The 24,184-nt window shown below is 29.7% G+C and overlaps 1 protein-coding gene across 1 annotated transcript; it reads right to left on the bottom strand.

The window, feature by feature from the left end:
* Positions 1-4,631: 4,631 nt before the first annotated feature.
* On the bottom strand, positions 4,632-23,704 carry LOC148313047 (uncharacterized). The gene is made up of 22 exons (XM_088269513.1): positions 23,604-23,704; positions 22,759-22,851; positions 22,431-22,598; positions 21,235-21,300; positions 21,060-21,134; positions 19,851-20,018; positions 19,690-19,761; positions 19,055-19,153; positions 17,848-18,015; positions 17,687-17,758; positions 16,550-16,648; positions 15,444-15,611; positions 14,400-14,471; positions 14,124-14,222; positions 12,407-12,574; positions 11,539-11,607; positions 9,116-9,190; positions 8,037-8,207; positions 7,623-7,691; positions 6,731-6,805; positions 5,491-5,682; positions 4,632-4,839 (listed from the first exon to the last, which is right to left on the bottom strand). Exons 1-22 carry the CDS (start codon positions 23,649-23,651, stop codon positions 4,765-4,767), a joined length of 2,361 nt encoding a protein of 786 aa, XP_088125639.1. The 5' UTR covers positions 23,652-23,704; the 3' UTR covers positions 4,632-4,764.
* Positions 23,705-24,184: the final 480 nt, after the last annotated feature.

Raw genomic sequence — 24,184 nt, 5'->3', positions numbered from 1 at the left:
TCTTTACCAAAAGATTACAATAAAAATTTAAATGATTTTAAGGAATTAGAGATAGATTAATATCATTTTGGCTTTCGTAACAATAAGAACTTGAAAAAAATTTTTTGATCTATAATTTTTCGAGTGTAATTTAAAAAAAATGTAATTCATTTTTGTGTAAAATGTTTTTATACTATGGGAGAAATTTTCAACCTTCTTTTTTTAAAAAATTACTAGAAAAAGACATAGTTTCTTATTTTTTATCATAGAGTTCTTAATTTTAAGCCGAAATACGAGTACATTTAAAAAAAAACATTCTCCTTTTTTATTTTCGCAAGCGCAGATACGACAGTTATATCGGAAAGCGACGAAATATGAAAAATAAATTTGCACAGGAGAAAAATTTCCCATATTACGATTTCCCATATTAAGTGGAAACTTTTAAAATTTTTCATAAACACGTATAAAGTCTAATATTTAAGATACAGTCGGTGATCTTCGTGTATTAATCACGAAGATAAAGATATCGTTTTGGATTTTTTATTTTTTTTCCAATTAAATAAAGAATTCAATTGTTGAATATATCGGTATTAAGTAATTTAATAATACTTTCTGGTTTTCCCGTTTTATCTGTATATTTACGTGATATGTATTAAAATTTAATTTCTTATCTTATATTCCGTATTAGTTTATTGCTATGTGTAAGTGAAAATAAGACTTGTTTTACCAATGCTAGTATAAAGTACCATTTAAAAATACGAGTTTATGTTTAAAAATAAATGTTGTTTAGTAAGTAATTGAAGTGCGTTAATTGGATGAAAGAGGACCTCAAAGTATTTTAATTTATAACCTCATTCATGTATGTAAATAAATATTTGCAGAGATGGGAGATACGTCCTTTTTATGGATTTCTTAAATCTTCTTCATACACTTATCCACACCTCAATGATACATACATAGGCATAGACATAGGCACTGCATCATATAAACGTTTAAGTATAGGGTCCGCCAAATAACTTTTTTTTTTTGAAAAAAGGGCGCAAAACATCGAGTGTAGCTTCGGCTGTGTGGCACGTAGCGCCGTCCTGTTGAAACCAAATGTTGCCAATATCCTCCTCTTCAATTTTTGTGAACAAAAATCCGTTCAAATTGTTGAGAACGACGGTGAATTGATGTTGATGGCGCTTCACGCACACTTTCTGCCACAACATCGATATTCTCGGGTGTACGCACTGTTTTTGGCTTTTCACGCTTTGGTTTATCGATGAGGATGCCAGTTTCTTTCATTTTTTTCACAAGATAACGAACATACGGAGCTGACGGTGCTTCTCTTCTTCCAAAAACCGTACGCAATTTTCGCACACATTCTGCAACATTACCATGATTTTCAAAGTAATGTCGCAATATTTCCCAGCGTTGTTCAAGCGTATACACATAACCATATTCGCTTAGCGGAAGGATAAAACTAATTATCTGTCAAATCAGACATGAGCTAAGTGTTACCATTCACGAAATAAGCACTAGTTGAAAAAAAAAACTTTAGATGGCGGACCCTTTATTATCTTGATATTTAACATATAAAGGAAAGGTGATCAGCCGCCCCTTCAGGTATTTTTTTATATATATAATTGAGGATTCGAACCTACAAATTAAAGTGTTTCTGCTCAATAAAAAGCTTCTTTCATCTTACCATAGATGTCTCTAGTGAATTCAAGCAATATGTTTGGAATCCGAACAATATACGAGTATATAGAAGTCCTAAGAATTTGAGTTGTGTGGTTGTCAACCATGGGTAGAATTAGTGAATGTTTCATGTGTTTAAAGTGAAGACATTTAAACCAACTTATGATGGTCGTAAGCCCTGTAAATGCCCAGACTTCTATATTCTTCCTTATCTTTGTTGAGATGTCAAAATATAATAAGAAAAAGTTTCACTATTTGAAAAATTTCAATCTCAAAAATACAGATATTGTAATAATAATTTATTAAATAATATATATTTTCAAAATTCTTCACCTTTGCTTTCCATTTTTCCTTTGTTTATAAACTCCGCCCCTTGCCTAACTTTCCCCTCTCCTTATTTATAGAACAATTTTATATTTTAGTTACTATACAGACCTGAATGATGGAAGTTTAACTTCTGAAACATGTAGTCTATAATAATACTGAAGCGGTAAAAAACAAGTGTTTTCTTTAATCATTATAGATATTGTTGTGTTAAGTTTTAAAACATTTCTACTTTTTCAATTATTTTCTTGTAGATTTCGTCTGTTGTTGTGTAATTAAAATTTCATTTCCTTACTTCTACAGACTCATATAAAAATGTCTTTAAATCTCTACAAGAGTAATATTCAAATCGAATACTGAAATTACCAATGCTAAAATTGAATACTTTTTGTTCACGTACGTATTTTGAATACAAACGTTTAAATAAAATATACATTTTACATCAGGGACCATTTTTTTATATATATATTTTTAACACTAGTTATGAAGACTGTCCTCAATAGTTGAATGGTTAGCCATTAACTTATTAAGCCACCATACTGAAGGTTAGGGTTCGATTTACAGGGCGGTCAAAAATTTTAAGTAATTTAGTTTTAATGTATTTAACATTCTTCTTATATTTGCTATCACCCAGGACAGCAGAAATCGAGGAGTAATAAGTTTTTAATTAAACTTTAATCCGAGTTCGACAAGTAAGATTACGTAGACAAAATTGTGCACAGTGAGCAATGTGCATAGATATTCGAGAGAAAAGAATCTTTGGATTAAGTGCAAAAAGAGTGCTGACGAAAGTTTTAAAAGTAAAAGATGAATTTAAAAAGGAATTGTCGGCGCTTTCAAATTTTCTCAATAGTTCTTTTTGGAAGAATTGAACCATAGCTAAATAACATTTTCAGGTATATAATATATTTTACATGATACGATAAACATCGTATAAATTTTAACGTATAATTTGACTATATAAAATAAAATGTAAATGTAAGTTTGTTCATATTATTTTTTGACATCTCATCAAAGATGAAGAAGAATATGGAAGTCTGGGTATTTACGGGGCTGACGACCGTCATGACTTTACAAACGTCTAACATTCACTAATTCTACTCATTATTGACAACCACACTACTTAAATTCTTGGAAATTCTATATATATGAACCAATTTAGAAACCTTGTTCTTGCATCTAAAGAACTTTAGTAAAGACATCTATTGGTGAGATGTAAAGAAGCTTTTTACTAAGCAGAAACTCTTATATTAGTATGTGAGGTCAGAATCCTGGATTATAATCAAATACATAAGAAACACCAGAAAATATCATTTTCATTTTTATTTTTTTAGCTTATAATTTGACCAGTTAATTTATTTACAACATTTTGAGTGTGTCCAAATACTTGTTCAAAAAATCTGGATTATCTCCAATTATAGGAGTTATTTTTCATATTATTTTTGACATCTCATCAAAGATGAAGAAGATTATTCTTCTTCATCTTTGATGAGATGTCAAAAAATAATAAAAAAATACCTCCTAAAATTGGAGATAATCCATATTTGTGAACAAGTATTTGGACACACTCAAAATGTTGTAAGTAAGTTTGTTCAATTAAATTGCTTTGAAATTTTGACACAACGTTGCATTCAAATACACGAATGTTTTCATCTTTCTATAATATGGACATAAAAACATAAATATTCAATTGTTCTTAATCTTAAATCGCCTTACCATATTCATTAAATGGTTTAAAAATTTGACACAATGCTGCGTTCAAATACGCGCGAGTTTTTATATAAACGTATATTTGTTTTTTTTTTTAAATTCTGGGACAAATGAAACATTTTTTTAACCCCAATGGCCGCGCCATTTTTCTAACACAACACCAACATACGCAATGTAAATGGTGGACAGCGTGTTTCTTGACGGCTACTTTCTATACTTGGCATTTTAATTTTTTAAATACCATTGTGAAATTATACATTTTAAAAATGTGTACTAATATTTTATTTATATTCCATTTAATCAGACTGAGTCACAGTAACGCTTGGCTAGATACTGTTAGTAATTCATATAATAAATTAATTTTAAAAACGTTTAACTCTTGAGTATTATAATATTTTTTTCAATGAATAAATACCTTGAAATATATTTTCAAATTATCTCAATCGAAAAAACCCGTATTATAATCACAAAAATGTCATTACATACGAATGAGTAAATTTCAAATCGGATTTCATCAGATGATGTACCTGATATGTTTAAAAAAGGAATATTGTCCCACGGATTTAAGATTGATAGGCTGTCAACATCAAATCAAAATAAATCAATCATTTGATTTATCATAAATATTTATTTATCATTAACTCTGATTGGCATCAAGACAGAACTTCAATCATAATTCCCCATATGAAATATATCTGTTTTGTTTTGTATTATGTGTTATTTCATATAATTATTGATTATATATTCATTTATAAATTTAGAAACATAAGTAAAATGTTTTTATTATATTAAGTTCCTCAGATCTTCGTTAAATAAATAAATAAATAAATCCGCTTTGGCTATCCCTGTGGGGAAACTGCGCTATGGAAGGAGTAGTAGTAGTCATAATTTGAAATTATTTTACATAGGGTAAACCTGCAATAATAAGAAAAACGTTTTTTTTCTAAATAAAGATCCTTTATTTTTTAATACAAATTTATACTACAGTAATATTTTTACGTAGTGTTTTATTCGTCAGATGTTTTTTCATAATACTTCGATTTATACGATACTATTTTGTTATTTCTTCTACATGTTCTTGTTCTTGTAACAATCATCCAAGCTGTCTCCAATGGTGACCAATTCGTTGAGGTGGGCTATAATCTGAAGAAGAAGAAAATGTAAATATACTGCCATTTTACAAGTAAATATAATAGTGCAAATCGGAAAAATAGTTCAGTCAAATCTATTCCTGACTAAACTCAAAAATTTTCAGGCTAAAAAAAATTTTGGTTAATCCATTTCGGAACTGGCTGTGTATTTTATTTTTCTTAGTAATAATAATTTTTAATTTGTCTAAAAAAATTAGACATTTACTAAAATCCGTTAATAAAAAAATGTTTTACTTATTATAGTTTTTTAAATACCACTATTTCTTAAAATCTAATGTGACACGTGTTTCGATGCATTCCGCATCATTTTCAAACACCGTATGCGGAATGCATCGAATACGCATACGGTGTTTGAAAATGATGCGGAATGCATCGAAACACGTGTCACAGTAGATTTTAAGAAATAGTGGTATTTACTTTGTAAAACATTAAATAAAAATGGATAGATTTTACCACAAAGTGACTGCCGAATCAATTAATGAATAACTTTTTATTACAATACTTTCATGTAATACATGATTATATTACGGAGGAATACAAAAATTCTGAGCCCGTATCTGTTAAAATTTATATTAATATTCTCATTTGAAAAGTCGAGTTGTAGTAAATACATATCACCGGGAGGGGAAGGTTAAATATGTACCTGTTTAAGACCAGCACTGATGTCATTTTGGAGTGGATCGGCCAGTCCCATGACGCAGGTGGCAGACTGGATTTGTTCGGGGAGACCGGGATTAGGTCCTCCAATAGCAATGCATTCCTTGAACTTTGCGACGTAACTATCCACCAGTTCTTGTATTTGGTTAATGGTTACTACCATCTCCTGCACCTCATCCTAAAAAGTGTTATTTAATGATAAATTTTATTCATTCAAACCTTTATCCCCACCCCAATGGTGCATAGGGCACTGCATCATATAAACGCAGTGTTATCTTGATCGTTAACACATGAAGGAAAGGTGATCAGCCCTCGGCTTCCGGTACCAGTCCAAGATAATATTGAATAAACATAAGAGTGAAAAAAACACTCATATTTATTTGAACCCCCCTGGGAATCGAACCCGGGACATCCAGTACGATTACACTACGGAGGCGGACAAAGATAAAAACAAGATAATTAACTTTATAAAATAAAATTACTTTATTTTTATTGGTACGTTTCTCTAATCGGTTTTGACAAAAACCTTGTCATCATCAGTGTTGAAGATGTACTTAATATAACCTTTAAAGTATATGTTTAACTCTGATGATGACAAAGTTCTTGTCAAAACCATTTGGAGAAAAGTGGCAATTTAAAAAGTGGTTAAAAATAAAGAAGTGTTATTTTTTAATGTTTATAAAATGTGCCACAAAGTATCTTCGAAAAACATTCAAGAAACAAAATAATATAAAAACTTTTTTGTATTTATTAAATATTGTGTATTAAAACAAATACAATTCTCTCATTATCAGTCATCATTCACTTTATGTAATGCCACTTAAAACATTTAAGTGGTATTACACTAAGTGAACGATGTACTTTAAAGAGAGTGTTACATTACCATACCACAATTTATAATGCTATTAAAATACACGTAATTAATTTATCTTTTACATTTTAGTAATGAAACATATTTTTCATGCTGTACCTCTCTACAAAATTTAGATAGCCTTTTGTGCTTGGAGAGGGAATTCGTTTTTGGTATGGTTGATTCAGTCTTGTTTTAGCTTGATAATTATGAAATAATCCAGTCTCTTTATCATTCATCGTAAGGGCGATGTAGAGTTTTATTTTACCATAGCGCAAAGTTAACAATGCTTTTAATGTGCATATTTTCGATTATTCATTGTTTTGTTCGTTATTATTTAAAAAATAAAATGTTAAAAATCAGCATTTTTGATTACCTGAAAAGCGAACATAACGTCCTCGACGCACTGCAACAAAACAAGGAGATCTCCAAGAGCATCCTTAGCAGGAATCTTGACAAAAACCACAGGAAAATAATATTGATTGATATAGATTGATAAGATTGTTATATAAATATTGTAATACAGATATAACGACATAAGTATAAAAATTTTGTTTAAAAGTGTCATATTTATCATGATTATTCCTTTTTAATTTTTTTTGACCACTGACCAGTAACCCCGGTTTTATTGTAAATGTTACAAAAAGAATTTTGTAAAGCCTCCCACCAGATTAATGATGTGGAAAACAATGAAATCCTGTTAATGGTTAAATAATAATTAAATAAAAGTAGAATAAGTTTAATTGCTTTTGTAGAATTAAATATAAAATTAAGGTACGCAGTGAAATGAGATGAAGGTTAATGATGAGTATTTTTCAGATTTAATTGAAAAAAAAATCAGTTTTAATCCAACCAGCAAGACTTGAAATATTTTGAGTATATTCTCATGTCGCCTTAAAGACACTTGTTTATATTAAGAAATACTTATATATTTACAAAATTTTGAGTGTGTCCAGATACTTGTTCACAAACCTGGATTATCTCCAATTAGAAGTTATTTTTTAATATTATTTGACATCTCAACAAAGATGAAGAGGAAGATGGAAGTCTGGGCATTTACAGGGCTTACGACCATCATGGCTGATTTAAGTGATCTCTTTACACATGAGTAACATTTATCAATTCTACCCATGATTGACAACGACACTACTCAAATTTTTAAAGCTTCCAGATATATCGAAACACAGTGTGAAAGTTCACTAGAGACATTTATGATAGGATGAGGAAAGCTTTTTTAAGCAGAATTTCTTATATTATGATAATAGTACCTTGGCGGGTGCAACACAAGAATTGATAATTTCTCCAGCTTCCTGAAGGATGTGTAGACTTTCTGAGAGCTTAAATAAATAAATAAATAAATTAGTATATAAATAAGTATATGTTCATTTTTGTAGATTATTGCATATGCTATTGTAATGATCAACAGATGGCGTTACCATTTCAAGCAAAAAAGATTTTCAAAATAAATAAAGCATATTTTGGTCTGTCACTGGTGTATAAAAATAAACGCAATGTTAAAATCTCCAGATAATCGGTAAATTACTAGAGATTTAAGATTTTGACCGAATGATTTTTTTTTAAATTATTTTTATGGATAAAGTTGATAGAGAAATATGATATTTATTCAAGGCTGTGAATTTCGTCGCAATTAATTTTTATTAAAGTTTGTTCTAAATATTTACATCTGCGATTATGATCTTGAGGTCCCCTTGAACGTCATCAGCTAAATTAATTATGCAGGTGGCTTGTTCTATGGCAGAAGGAAGATTTTCGCAAGCCTTGATCTTTTCAGCATTGATGTTGATCAAATCCTGAATGTGGTTGATTGCGATGAACAATTTAGAGATGGATGCCTGAAAAAAAATGTCAACTTTTATTCGCAGCTCTTAAATAACCATTATAAATAATCAATTGAGGCTGAGATCTCAAACTTTCAAATTCAGAATATGATCGGGCGCATTAGGGGCTAGACGTGTGTCTTCGCACAATTTTTGTGTACAATACATATTACAATTGAATTTTATTTTAGAATATATATTGAATTTTTTTATTAATTTGTTTAGAAGAAAAACATATTTTTCAACACAAAAACATTTTTTTTTAATAAAAAATTCAATTACGTGAAATGTTACCTCAGATTTAAAACATTAGAGCAGTATGGCTAGGGCATTCGGGGTTCTATATATGTGCTGAAACTAGCTTAAGTTGCTAAAATATATTTTAGTCTAAATATCTTTTTTTTTGCTGAAAGTAATTAAAAGTCTAAACGGCCATTCACGAATATTTACAAACATTTTTTTTTACATAAATTACTAGTATTCAAAAGGTGTTTTTTTTTATAAACTAGTAATAACTTGTATTAAAAAAGGTTTGTTTTCGTTTAAATAAAATCATTTATTACAACGATTGCGGAAAAAAAACGATTGTACAATTAATTTTAAAATGATATATTTTTTATCGCATGGAATGACAATCTTATCTTATTTTTATAAATGGTTATTGACTTCCAAAGGTAAGTAATAATTAAAACAAACATAAATACCTTTATAAGTAAAAAAATCAAATAATATTGATTTCAAACGATTAAAAAATAACTTAGCTTGAATGTGGCGTTGAATTTCTCATATTTAAATGTTTCAATGTAAAAGAAAACAATTACTACTTGTATTGCTTGAATCGATTGCCAATGTAATTTTAGGTGGTTTTTAAAGTTTGGCACGTTTCGTTTTTAGAAAAATAAAATATATTTTAAACAATTTACCTGAATAGGCAGAACTGCTGTATCTAAGCATTGTAGGATAGCGAGAGCGTCTTCAAGGAGTCCTTTGTCGGCAACCTGAATAATAATAAAAAAGATTGTATGAATAAATCCCATTTTTTACAGAATGCAAAAATTATTATTAAGATATTATGGATCCATTATTTGAATAACTCAAATCTTCAAATAACTCTAAATAAATTTTATAAAATTGATTTACTTTGTTTTCACCACTTTTTTTATTGATACCTACCAGTTTCGAAAGAACATTGTCATCATCAGGGTTAATTTGAATTAAAAAGCTTTAAAAACATTGAAATACTCTCACCAAAAACTTCCACACAATACGTAAAAATCCTACATGTAACATTATGATTTTTGTTTGTGGAAGTTTTTGGTGAGAATATTTTAATGTTTTTAAATTTAAATAAACCCTGATGATGACAAGGTTCTTGTCGAAACCGGTGGGTTAAATTGTATTTATAAAAAAGTGCTGAAAACAAAGTTAATTAATTTTATATAGTTTATAAAATGTGTATCAAAGTATTTGCGGAAAACATTCAAGAAAATCTGCCCAAAAGATTAAAATATATTTTTTAACTTAAATTCGTATTAATTTATGTATTGAATAATTTACGATAAACAAAAGGAAACTGCTTGATTGTGTCATACGGTATACTGGACCTTTACGACATCACATATTCTACATTAAATCTCTTTAACAAGATTGATTTATGTATTTTATAGTTGATTTATTTATCTCAAATGTTATAGGAAAAACTATTATACAAAACTGGCTGAAACATTTATTAGGTACGCATTTTCTGAGTAATTGCAATCGATAAAATCGATTCGGTACTTGTACGTCTATTATATATAATCTTTCTTATTAGTTTTTTTTTTGTAAACTGTACGTTATATACGGAAGCAATACTGTCCCAATACGTGCTATGTAGTTGTTCTAGGGGGTGAAAAAGGCTTCAGGAATCACGATGAAGGGCTTGAAAGTAATCAAAATATTTTTATTTGTACCCTCATTATATGTAAGACATTATAATTTTTTGGAAGGGAGGTCTTGTTAGTGCTAGTCCAAAAAAGGGTTGAGATCACGTACTGTTAAATAGAATTTACAAGCAAAAATCCAAACAAACTTAGTCTTGTACTGTTTTATATGATAAAATAACAGTCTGAGGAGCTCGGTTACGACGACACCCGGCCACTGGTCAAATAAAATATATGTAAAAAATATACAAAGTTGTTATTTTATAATATAAGATAAAATGCAGTTCCACAAACAAATGTCGATAGAAAAACTTATATTTGATTGTGTTTTGATGACAAAATATATCAGTTTATAATTTCGCGATTATATTAAAACAATTTGTCTATACTTACAGTACTCGTATATTTGAAATTAATTAACACCTGTTATCAAACGGTTATCAATCATACGTTTGTATAATTTGACTGTTATAATTTAAAAAATATATATTGCAATCTTTTCTGTACATACCGTATAGTATGTATGATAGTATTCCTCAAATTGCCTCTAGATATCTCAGAATTATTATTATATTTTTTTTAAAAAAGAGATATGAGTTTAAATAGCTCAAATCTGTGATTTAAAACATGAGCGACTTATCTTATCCATAAAAATATATCTTATTGGAGCGAAATAACATTTAGTTTAATGTACTACTAATGAATTAAATACATTTACAACATTTTGAGTGTGTCCAAATACTTGTTCACAAAATCTGGATTATCTCCAATTACAGGAGTTATTTTCATATTATTTTTTTGACATCTCATCAAAGATGAAGAAGAATATATTAGATGTCTCTAAAGAAGTTTTAGTGATTCATGAACAAGGTTTCTAAATTGGTTCATATATATAGAACTTCCAAGAATTTGAGTAGTGTGGTTGTCAATAATGGGTAGAATTGGTGAATGTTACACGTGTGTAAAGTGATCACTTAAACCAGCCTATGACGGTCGTAAGCCCCGTAAATGCCCAGACTTCCATATTCTTCTTCATCTTTGATGAGATGTCAAAAAATAATTAAATACATAATGAAAAAAGTATTACCAAGATATATCTTATGTAATATATTATGAAAATTGTTATGTACATAAAAGAAAGAAAAAAAACATATGAAAAAAATGAGAAATGGGATATTCCAATAAACAGAGTGTCTCAAAAATATTTAAGGTTTTTAGTCAAAACAAATGAAAAGATTCCCAAGTATTATACGTTACTGTTGTACTGTTTTAGATAATATGAGATTTAAAATACTCATGGCGTTAAAAGAGTCGTATTATAAAAAGGATAATAAATGTAGAATAACATATAAGTTTCTTTGAATCATAGTTTATTATTGCATATTACATATCCAAATAATTACATTTTCAACAATTTATTTTACCTCAGCCGGAGAAATGCAGGAAGAAATCATGTTGGCGCTGTTAAGAAGAGTATTCACATTTTCTTGAACCTAAAAAAAAGAAAATGTATGCAATAAACTCTCTAAAATAACATAAATGCGTAAATAGTACTTATTGACAAGATTTTTATCCGTTATATCCGAAGTTCGTAAAATATAAGTCCGTTATATCGAAGTTTTGCTTTACCTATTTACAATACTATTATGAAACTGATTCGTTTAGTAAGCTTGGATTTGATAATATTTAAGAGCAATTCACTGTTATAAGGTCAAAAAACGTTATTTGTTTCAATATAAAAAGTCGTAACAAGAAAAGAAAGAAGGAAGATGAAAGATGGAAATTCAAGTAATTTTTGTTGTGGTATCCTCTATTAAAGTCTCTTTAACATGTCCGGGAATAAGTTCCTGTGAGTATTTTTTCTATAATTTTTTTTACTTTTTATAATTCAAAAAATATATATGATACTATAAGCAATGACAATGCTAAAAGTAACATATTTTCACAATAAAAAAATGTTTACATGAGTAAACACTTTTTATATAAAAATTAACGATGTTTTAATTCATGTCTTTTCTTTGACAGCGTCATTACAATGACGTCACACAAACTTTATTTTAAGTTAAATGTGCCGGGTAAAACATAATGATTTAAATACAGCCAAAGTTGACATTTTACAAATAAATGTCACCAGGTTTTAGTTATAAGCGTAGCAAGAAAAGGATTATTTGGACGACCGTGTATTGCCACATTCCCGGAAAGCTTACAAAAAGCTCGTAAAGTAAATAATTGTAACAATATTAAATTTAAGTGTCATGTTTCGTATTGTTGGATTTGAAGAGCGGTTCTTACGTCATTGATGAGGTTGTTCACGTTAGTCTGGACCGAGTTGACCAAGTTGACCATGCAGGCAGCCTGACCGATGACTCCGAGAGTCTGGCAGCGGTTGTATTCGTCCATACTGGCGGTGATCAGAGCCTGGATCTTGCTGACGGTACTCAACAGGTCGGAGACGGAACCCTAATTGAAAAAATATAAATATAAATATAATTTTGATTTTTTTTTAATTATTCGGGAATTGTACAGCTTTACATTTAGTAAAAGTATATAATAAAAAATAGTTACATTTATAAAAAAAGCCAATTACACAATTCCACTTTTATGTTATAATAACGATAAAAAAAAATCAAGAGATAAAAAATAAATTAGAAAAGAGTGGGAGTGTGTGTGTGAGAAAGTGAGTAAAAGAGGGTTATACTACGAATTCATTGTAATATTTTTCACTTTAAATATTTCAATCAATCAACCTATTTTTAATTTTTTTATGCCTCCACTCGTTAACGTGTGATTTTAGCTGTCATAAATAAAACACATTGTAACAACAATCCATCAAGATAAAACAGGAGATGAATCTCCTTTTTTTATTTTTATTTTTATTTTATTTTTATTACCTAATTTTATTTTTATTACCCTATCTTCAGATAGGGTAATAAAAATAAAATTAAAAAAAAATAAACTGTTTTAAAAAAAAAAACATTTTTGTTTTTTTATCATATTCACAAAAATTTCAATTTCATTCTATTTCTGTGAGCCTAAGGGGCTCATTTTTAGAAATAGGTATCAAATTGCAGTAGAGGGGTTTGAACCGAGAAACTCTGACTTAAGAGTCCGCGACACTAACCACGGGACCACAACCCGACATATTTGTTTTTTTTTAAGGCTCCACTCGTTAACGGGTGATTTTAGTTATTAAGTAACAAACAAAACACATTGTAACAACAATAAATGAAGAAATAAGAGGAGATACAGATAGGATAATAATAAAACTAAAAAAAAAACTGATATAAGGGAAATTATAAAATAAACTATTCGATCTACATAAATTAAATGTTTATATTATCTTTAAAATATCCATACATTTTTTTTACAACTGTCGAAAAAACCAATGACATTAGTTTGGTGGCCCTTGCATGGCTGAACGATTTTTCTTTTTGTTATAAAAATATAATCAACATTTTCTAGAGTTAAATAATTGTTTGATTCAAATGTTAAATATAAAAATATGGAGTTCTAAAAAATAATAGCTAAGGTCAAAAAATAAAAATTTCAATTTTGGGTCTTAAGAAACAATATGTAAATATCAATGCAATAGCTAGGTAACCTCTTTATATTATATAATAAAGTATCGAATTAACAATACATCAATTTGATGCAGTGCTCTTTGCACCAATACGAGCGAATAAGAGTCTAATGCTATTAAAAATAAGAATTAAGTTATGGTAGAGTAGACCCAAACATTGAACCTACAAATTCTGAGTATGCAGCGCTAGGGAAGTGATCTGAATCCAATATCCAAATCCCTCATTTAATAAAATACACCCAAATCAATACAATATTTTATAATGCATTGCAATGCAGTTTCCCTACTGCAAAATTAATTAAATTCGTCTTATTTGATTGTGTTTTTAATCCAGAATTAAAAAGAAAATACTTGTTCATAAATCGAAATATTATAGAGAATAAAAAAGGAGATAATTTCATCTTAATAATTCCTTTCTCGACTATTTACCTGAATAGTGGCGAGTGCGTTTTCAAGGCATTCTTTCATGGCAAGAACGTCATCGATGATTCCCTTGTTATCGGCTTTCAACAAAAAATTGTTGCTCATCTGAAAAAAAAATTAGTTAAGATTTAAATAATCTATTCAAGATTTTAACTTTATTTAACTATATTTCATGAAGCATTATGCTATTGTTTGATATAAAATCAAAAAATGTGACAGCAGTGCATTTATTGAAAATAATTATTTGTTATAATATTTTAATAATATTTTGAAAGTAATCACCCTTGGAGCTGGAGCAACACACGAGGTAATCATGCCAACAGAGCTAAGAAGGATATTCACATCATCGCTGATCTAAAAATCAAAGTATTTATGTAATCATAGTAATAGTTTTTGATAAATAAAAGCGCCATTTTTGTAAAACACTAACTACTTCAAGAGCGCTTAAAAGCTTTGTATGCAAAAATCAAAGAATGAGCACAAAATTTGTAAACTAGCAAGATATTTTAATTTTTATTATTATTATCAATTGTGACTAGGTTATTTATGTTTATTAAAATTGCTGAAGACTTTTGTATGAAAAGTCCATTTATAATCTAGTGGGTATTGCACGTTTAGGACAAAAGCAATATGTTTTCACAAAAAATACGCTTGACAGCAAAATATACTGACGTCATGGTCGGTATATCGACGGCCGCACTTTTGGCAAATATACGAGAGTCAATTTATCGATTCTCAGCAACAAACGGTATTTACGTTTTTTTTTAAAAATTATATCCATTCATATCATTCGTCATTCATTCTTCATCCACGATAATATATCAATTAAAAATATCTAAACAAATTCAACATATTAAATTCTCGACCTATATCTCGACCTATGTACTTATAACAAAATTTGCTTAAGTGAAATGCAACAATTTATAAACTTTATAAAATAAAACAAATTTGTTTTTAACCATTTTTTATTGGTACATTTTTTCTCCAACCGGTTTTGACAAGCACCTTGTCATCATCAGGGTTTAACATGTACATGTAAACAGGGTTTCACAGTACATATTAAACCCTGTTGATGACAAGGTTCTTGTCGAAACCGGTTGGAAATAAAATATACCGATAAAAAAGTGATCAAAAACAATATTATTTTATTTTATAAAGTTTATAAAATGTGCCACAAAGTATCTGCAAAAAACACCAAAAAAGCAATAATTTTTACTTTTAATTTCAGTTGATGCATTTATGTAGCAAGAGTCAAAATGCCACCTTTCAATATTTATTAAATTGATAGTATCGTAATACATTGATTAATTTATATGATTCACTAACGTCGGTGATCAGTTTGTTGACGCTGGCTTCGATGGAGTTGACCAAGTCAACCATACAAGCAGCCTGGCTGATGATTCCAAGAGTCTGGCAGCGGTCGAATTCGGCCAAGCTGGCGGAGACCACAGCCTGGATTTTATTGACGGTGTTCAATAGGTCATCGACGGCTCCCTGGTCAAATAAAACATATCTCAAGAAGTAAATTTTACAGAATTAAAAATCCTTTGTATCTAAATATAAGTGATTTTTTCACTGTAATATTTATTCAATATTACCCTGGACTGGTACCTGAAGCGGAGGGCTGATCACCTTTGCTTCATGTGTTAACGATCAAGATGACACTACGTTTATATGACACAGTGCCCTATGCACCATTGGTTGCGGATAAGGGTTTTATTATTTTATTGTATCTTAAACGAAGTTTAGATAATAATAATAATAAATTTGGATAATTTATATGGCGCCATTTTCGTAAAATACTACCTTAAAGGCGCTTCACTTCAAATATGTTTTTAGTTTTATTCGAAAGATCATCTCACTCTCAATATTTCTAACTACTGGTGAAAGACCATTCCACAGCTTCGGTGCCGCAACAGTAAAAGCAAGCTCGCCAAATTTACTACGCTGGTTGCGACATGCTATGATCACTTTGCCTATAGCAGTTGTTGTGGCCGATCGAAGCGTGAGACGTCCATCAATCAATTTTTCCGGGAAACATGGCTCTTTTAGATACTCTGGAGCCATATTACGTATTGATTTAAACATGAGTAGACATTGTGTATTCTCAACCCTTCCACGAAACCGTAACCAGTGCAGTTAGTGAGGTAGTATAGATAATAATAAACGTACCACTTTTGGCTGAAAAAACATAGATTACTATGAAAGAATTTGTACAATCTGCTTCCCTTATTCCATCATGACATTAAAATATAAACCAAATTTACGAGATATTTATTAATTATTGGATAAGGGTGGGGTAGATATGAAAAAGATGGCATCATTCGGCCATTTCGAGTATTTGATTGTATTTCATAATCGAATTTCTTTCATTTAATTTTAAGAATATTTGGAAAGACACAGTGGTGTGGTGTTTTATTTTCTGTTAGTACCTGGATGGTGGCGAGTGCCTTTTCGAGACATTCCTTCATGGCAAGAACATCTTCGATGATTCCCTTGTTGTCAGCTTTATGCAGAACTCTGATCCCAGTCTAAATAAAAACAGTACATTTATTTTAAAAACATCTGAGATACGTACGTATGTTTTGATAATGAAATATAACATTACAAAGTGTGATTTGTACACTCGTATATTTTTAAAAGTTTTAAACCATAAATATGACTAAAGCATTTTAGCAAAATCTCTTTTTAGTATTTTTTTTATTTTTATTTTAATTTTACTTGGGTTAACAAAAGCCACATGTGTAAAACAAAACATCAAAAGATAAACATTGGGCAAGCCAATTATAGCTTACTACAGAAACATAAAGATTAGTACACAATATTTATTGTAGATCTAGCAAATAAACACGTATTTATGAGAGAAAATGGTTTATGGAGAAAAAATATCATTTATTGTGAAAATTAAAAGTAAGTTTAACTAAAATTTTCATTTTATTAAAAAAAAGGTTTTTTTTAATTAAACGAAAATAATAAAAAAACGACTGGTACAAGAAGCGCTGGACTGGTCACCTTGCGTTCATGCAACTAATGATCAAGATAATACTGCGACGTTACAATGCAGTGTTATTGTTTGCGGATAAGGGTAGGAAATATATTTAAATAGTAACGACAAATAGTTAAATACTAACGTAAAAATACTGACGTTTAAACGTAAAAATAGTAAAATATTAACAGATTTATATTATCCACTGACACTTCGTGATTGAATTGCATTTTTAATATATTATTAGATTAAAACCAATATTTTTAGCTTTTCCACTTTTTTTATTTGACCAGCGACCAGGTTTCGTCGTTACCGACATCATCAGACTGGTCTGATGATGTCGGTAACGATGATGACGACATCCAGTCTGATGATGTCGGTAACGACGAAACCCGAAAAAAAAGTGGAAAAGCTAAAAATATTGGTTTTAATCTATTAATATATTAAAATATTAACGATAGCACAGTTACAAAAATTGCATTAAGTGGAGATTATTATTTGGACATTTTTTCCATGGTCGTTTTTTTGTGATTTGATTACAAGGAAATTGAAAATGAAAAGAATAAAAAACAATTTATTTTACCTCGTGAGCAGGAGTTACGCATGAAGAAAGCATATTGATGGAATTTGTAAGAATGTTTATATCTTGTTGAACCTAAAAATCAAAAAAAAATTGTTAATATCATAGTTGACATATTTCGAAGCGAAAACATCGCATTGTAAATTGCATAGGGTTGTGCTTACACTAGCGATCAGGGCGTTTGCGCTAGCCTGGACAGAGTTGACCAAGTCGACCATGCAAGCAGCTTGGCTGATGACTCCGAGAGTCTGGCAGCGGTTGAACTCGTTCATGCTGGAGGTGACCAGAGCTTGGAGCTTGTTGGCGGTGCTCAATAGATCAGAAACGGCTCCCTAGTTGAATAAAGACTTCAAATCAATACACAAATATTTGAAATATTATTGAAATATTTTGAAATTCTCAAATACGAAATCGTTCATAATTTCAATCCCGTTGACACACGTATATCGTAGTCGTACAAGAGAAAGTGACCAACTAACAAAGCGTAAAAGGTTCAGGAGGTCCGTTTAAGTAAATTTTTCTTGACAAGTAAATAAATATCAATGTAGTTAGTCATTTTTAACAAGGCAATATATAATACTTCCAAGTTTAAAATCGCTTTGGGATTTTTTCTGGACAATATTAGGCTAGTAAGATATCAAATAGTCAATAATCACGTTTTTGTAAAAAAATCACATTGTCACTTTCTCCTGTATGACTACGATATATGTATTTATTTTGATAATATTTAAAAAAAAAAACATTTTAACATCTCAACAAAGATAGAAGAATATGGAAGTCTGGGTATCAGGGCAACATAGGCTATTTAAGTGATCACTTGCTTTTCTACACACACCTGAAAATAATTTTTCTCAAATTTTTGACAGATTTTATATGAAATATCTTATAGTTAAAAGGATTATTTTTACATTTAAAGATTATTTAAATTTTAATATTTCTAACTAAATTTAAGGTTTTAAGCGAATAATTTAAGGTGAAATCTTTTTTTTTATATCAGTGATACTTTCAAAATTATGAACCAAATTGTTTATTTTATAATATTTTTTTTAATAAATCATCTTACATTTTGACAGCTTAACTTGAAGAATATGGAAGTTTGTGTATTTACAGAATTTATACTCTATCATAGCTTTTCATGTGATCACTTTACTAACATTTTCCATTCTACCCATGATTGACAAACACACGATAAAAATTTTGGAACTCATACATGTTTGATAAATCTATTACGCTTTATTTTTAATATCATGGGAGCCATTTTTGGTTGGTTTTAAAACGATTTCATTAAAACGAGACCCTTTTATTTACATGTTTGATATAGGATTATTTTACATTCAAGGATTAAAATATTTTACATATTTTTTTATGTACCTGAATAGTGGCGAGTGCCTTTTCAAGGCATTCCTTCATGGCAAGGACATCATCGATGATTCCCTTGTTGTCAACTTTATGCAGAGCTCTGATTCCAGTCTAAACAAAAAAAAAAACGATAAGACAGTTCAGAGATATGTGAGATTTAGAATTTTTAGACAACACATCAAAGGGAATATAAACGTTTATCTAATAGTCTGTCCACCTTTTGGCTACAGTGCTAGAGGTCCCGGGTTCGATTCCCAGGGGGGGCAAAATATAAATGGGTGATTTTCGATCCTGGACTGGGACAAGAAGCGCTGGACTGGTCACCTTGCGTTCATGCAACTAATGATCAAGACAATACTGCGACGTTACGATGCAGTGTTATTGTTTGCGGATAAGGGTAGGAAATATATTTAAATACTAACGAAAAATAGTTAAATACTAACGTAAAAATACTGACTTATATTGAAAAATACTAACGTAAAAAAATGACGTTTAAACGTAAAAATAGTAAAATATTAACGATAGCACATTTACAAAAATTGAATTAAGTAGAAATTATTATTTGGACATTATTTCCGTAGTCGTTTTTTTGTGATTTGTTTAGAAGGAAATTGAAAATTAAAAGAATAAAAAACAATTTATTTTACCTCGTGAGCAGGAGTTACGCATGAAGAAAGCATATTGATGGAATTTGTAAGAATGTTTATATCTTGTCGAACCTAAAAATCAAAAAAAAATTGTTAATATCATAGTTGACATATTTCGAAGCGAAAACATCGCATTGTAAATTGCATAGGGTTGTGCTTACACTAGCGATCAGGGCGTTTGCGCTAGCCTGGACAGAGTTGACCAAGTCGACCATGCAAGCAGCTTGGCTGATGACTCCGAGAGTCTGGCAGCGGTTGAACTCGTTCATGCTGGAGGTGACCAGAGCCTGGAGTTTGTTGGCAGTGCTCAGCAGATCAGTAACGGCTCCCTAGTTGAATAACACACTCCCCAATGAATACTTGATAAGAAATATGGTTTAATTGCTTGCTCTAGAAAAATAATTTAATTTACATTTGAAGAAGAAAAAATGAATTTATATCTGGGTATGAAATTTACAACATTTAGAGTGTGTCCAAATACTTGTTGACAAAATCTGGATTATCTCCAATTACAGGAGTTATTTTCATATTATTTTTTGACATCTCATCAAAGATGAATAAAAAGTGCGTGTAAAGTGATCACTTAAACCAGCTTATGACGGTTGTCAGTCCCGTAAATGCCCAGACTTCCATAATCTTCTTCATCTTTGATGAGATGTCAAAAAATTATATCGGTTTGAAATATTGGTAAATGGGGAAATTATGGATTGAATAGATTATTTCGTAAATAAGTATGTTTTCTTGTCCGCCTCCACTGTGGAATAGTCAGCACGCTTGGTTACCGTATTGGAGATCCTGGATTTGAATCCAAGTGGGGGTCAAATAAAAATAAGTGATTTTTTCATTCTTATATTTATCCAATATTACTCTGGACTGGTACCTGAAGCGGAGGGCTGATTAACTTTCCTTTATGTGTTAATGATCAAGACAACTGTGCTTTTTATGGTGCAGTGCCCTATGCACCATCGGGTACGGAGAAGGGTTTGAAATAATATTTTCTTTGGATGGAAAGATTGATGAAGATTTGATAAAATTAAGAAAGGTGTGTTGAGATGGTTTGGACATGTAGAACGAAAGAGTGAGCGAATGTAGTGTGAAAAAAGGGTAGAGAAAGACCGAGAAAAACTCGACGTTATCAGGCATGTCAAATACTTGAAAGCGCTCAGGTCAGGAATCGAAATAATAAGCGAGTTTGAAGTAGAAAAATGTTTGCAAAGAATGTGAGGTGTAGCGTTCTATTCTCTCTGCCTACCCCTGCGGGGAAGCGGTGCGATGGCTAGTTACTTAGTTAGTATACTGATGGTACAAAAGCGTACGTATTTTAAGGAATGATATTTAAAAAAATATATATTTATTTATTTGTTACATACCTGGATTGTGGCGAATGCCTTTTCTAGGCATTCTTTCATGGCCAGAACATCTTCGATGATTCCTTTGTTGTTAGCCTGAAAACAAACAGTTGATTCTGTAATTTCGAAATTTGACACGAGCAAGTATTTTTATAAATTATTTAAAAAAAAAGTTATTTATTTATTTGAAAAATACCTTGACGGGGAGGCAAGCAACCATGTCACTAACGGCTCCAACAAAAGTATCGATATCATCTTGAATCTAAAATACAATAAATACAAGTTTGGTGTAATAGATTTAACACAATGATTTATTTTCCAATTTTAAAATAAATTTGTATTTTTTCCATCAAATGTCTTTGAATGATAGTGATTGCTTATTTTTTTTAAATTAATATTTTTTAATGTTTTATTTCGGAATAAAACAAACGTATATTTTATAACAAGATATTTAAATGTTCAACTTTAAAAAGCGTACAGAATATTTTTGAATATTTTTTAAACGATCAGATTATTTTATTTGTCTATCATGACTTAGTTACAAAAAAATATTTATTCATATATTTGGCGTTTTATTTGTAGAACTCCATTTTAATTTACAAAATAAATGCTGTGACAATTGTTTTGTCTAGTTATGGCATTTTCAAACGACTTGAAAATGCCATAACTAGGCGAAACAATTGTAGGAAAATTTATTATTTATTTGTTTTTTAACAATAAAATACTTCTAAGTAGATTCAAAAAATCAGTTTGTGATTTTAACGTTAAAAATATATTTAAGAAAATGAAATAGTACAAAAAGGTGTAACAGTTATTTATATCTACTTGTTTACCATATACAGGCCTTACGACCTGGCATCTACTGATTTCATCATATTATCACTAACATTCATCGATCCGTTGAAAAACAATGATTCCACATATCGCTCACTCCTTTCAAGAACGTCATAAATCAAAAATTATAAATTTTCAGTTTTGCATGTTTTCAGAATGCCCAGAAAATGTACTTTATCCCAGCAAAAGGGGCATATTTTAAACTTAATATTTACCCACCACAGGGCAGAAAGTGTTGTTTTTTCATTTTGGAGAAAAGGTATTGTTTAATTATTTTTTTTAATATTCCAAATATTTTTCAAATGGAGATAAAACCATCAGGTTTCACCTAAAAAGATCTGTTGCACAGTAAAAAGTTCAATAAATGGCTTGATATTTATTTTTAACACATTGTGTTATATTTTTAAACTTCAAAAACGTTCTCCTGAAAAATCAAGTTTTTTGATTTATGACGTTCTTGAAAGGAGTGAGCGATATGATTAAATAACAAAATTTACACTGATATCGGTAATTTCTTAAATTTGTGTTATAAGGACCATTCATATGTTTGATACTTACGTCAATGATAAGGTTATCGATGTCAGCCTGGAGACTGGTAGCCAAATCTATGAGACAAGAAGCTTGAGCAACAATCCCCAAAAGCTCACAATCCTTGAATTTTTGCGCATTTACAATCATCAATTCCTCGATTTTTTCCAAACTATCTGTCATACCAGCCAGGGTTTCCTGTAAAAAAAAAACAATTAAAAAATGCCCAAAAATATATGTATCACTGAATGAAATGTTTATAAGTATTTATAAAAAAACATTAAAAAATATTTATCATAATATTCCATTACATTTGCTTTTGTAAAAATGCACTTAATTATTATTTCATTAAATTTACCTGGAGATTACCAAAAGTCTTCTCAAGGCATTCCTTTATGGCAATAGCATCGTCGATGACATTTTTGTTTTGAATCTTGTGGGTACCGGCGCTCTAAAATAAAATAAAATACAATTGTATAATAAGATTTCGAATACACAGAAAATTATGTGATTGTTATCATTATCTATGTACAATACATTTCATCGAGAAGTTTTATAAAATAAATATAAAAATTAACACATGTTGAGATAAAAAGAAATGTTGAAATGGTAAAAATATTCAACACTTTATCGTACATTACTTGAATAAAATAAATATGAATTATACTTTATATAAAAAAAAATGCAGCAAAAATATACCTAATATATGAAAGAGAAGTTTTGTTTGTCTTTCGCATATGGTGATCATTAAAGTCAACATTCGTCAGAATTTGACAGTAACCATACGAGTTTTTTGAGACGCCGTTCAAATATGGTACACAATAATGGAAATTTGAATATATTTCGTTAAAAAAGATAATAATATGGTACAGAATTCAAGAAATTTAATTCATCTGGCGCCATACAACTTTTTCACTTGTTGATTTATATGGAAAAAAATCACGTAGTTTCCTACAAATATATTTTCGTACACCTCTACTTTGACATTTATTTTTCTCAGTGAAACTATTCCTAAATTATGTGTTTTGCTTTTCATTTCCCTCATTCATTGTTTTTTCACATTTTTTTTGTTGTACTTTTACTCGTACCTACCTACTTATCAAAATTGTTTAAAATATACGAAATCGTTTGAAATTTTGGTCAATCGTTTGTATGGCGTAAAATTCTTGTAAATAGAAAAATAAAATTTTAAATAAAACTTACCGCTGAAGCAACGAGGGCGAGAGAAAGCAATGTCATTAATCCCTTCATCTTGAAGAGTGTCTAAAAGTGTAAGTTTTTAAAAATGTCTACGGCTTCTGATGAACGTATTAACACCGGAAACCTTTATATAGGTAATTTTTTAATTAAATTTAAAGATAACAATATGTCATGAGATTAGAAAAGCAATCCGATAGCGTCTTGAAAATCAATTGATTTCTCATTGGCCTATCAAATTATCTCGTTCGTATTGTACGTCATTGATACATTGATTTTGTTATATAATTTCATTCCACATGTTGTGAGTAAGAAGTGTTTTAATCCTATTTATTTTTAAACACTTTTATCTTGATCAATCAATTCTACGATCATCACAGGTGCATTTAAAAATCACGCGCACAATTCACGAGAGAGCATCTCCAATTTAAATACACAAGTCACCAATAGTACTTACACTACATATATGAAAACATACATAGAATCACAAGACTGTAAAAATACATCAAACACGATTCGCGTTTGTCAAAGGAACTTTGTTTCCCAGTAAGGCTGTAAAAAGTGCTTCTATTATCCATAAAGTTATA

Source organism: Brachycentrus maculatus, unplaced genomic scaffold, assembly GCF_059751285.1.
Source record: "Brachycentrus maculatus isolate JH-2025_06_01 unplaced genomic scaffold, ASM5975128v1 h1tg000024l, whole genome shotgun sequence".
Classification (NCBI taxonomy): Eukaryota; Metazoa; Arthropoda; class Insecta; order Trichoptera; family Brachycentridae; genus Brachycentrus; species Brachycentrus maculatus.
The sequence above is the reverse complement of the archived record's forward strand: the minus strand, read 5'-3'. Positions and strand labels throughout refer to the sequence as shown.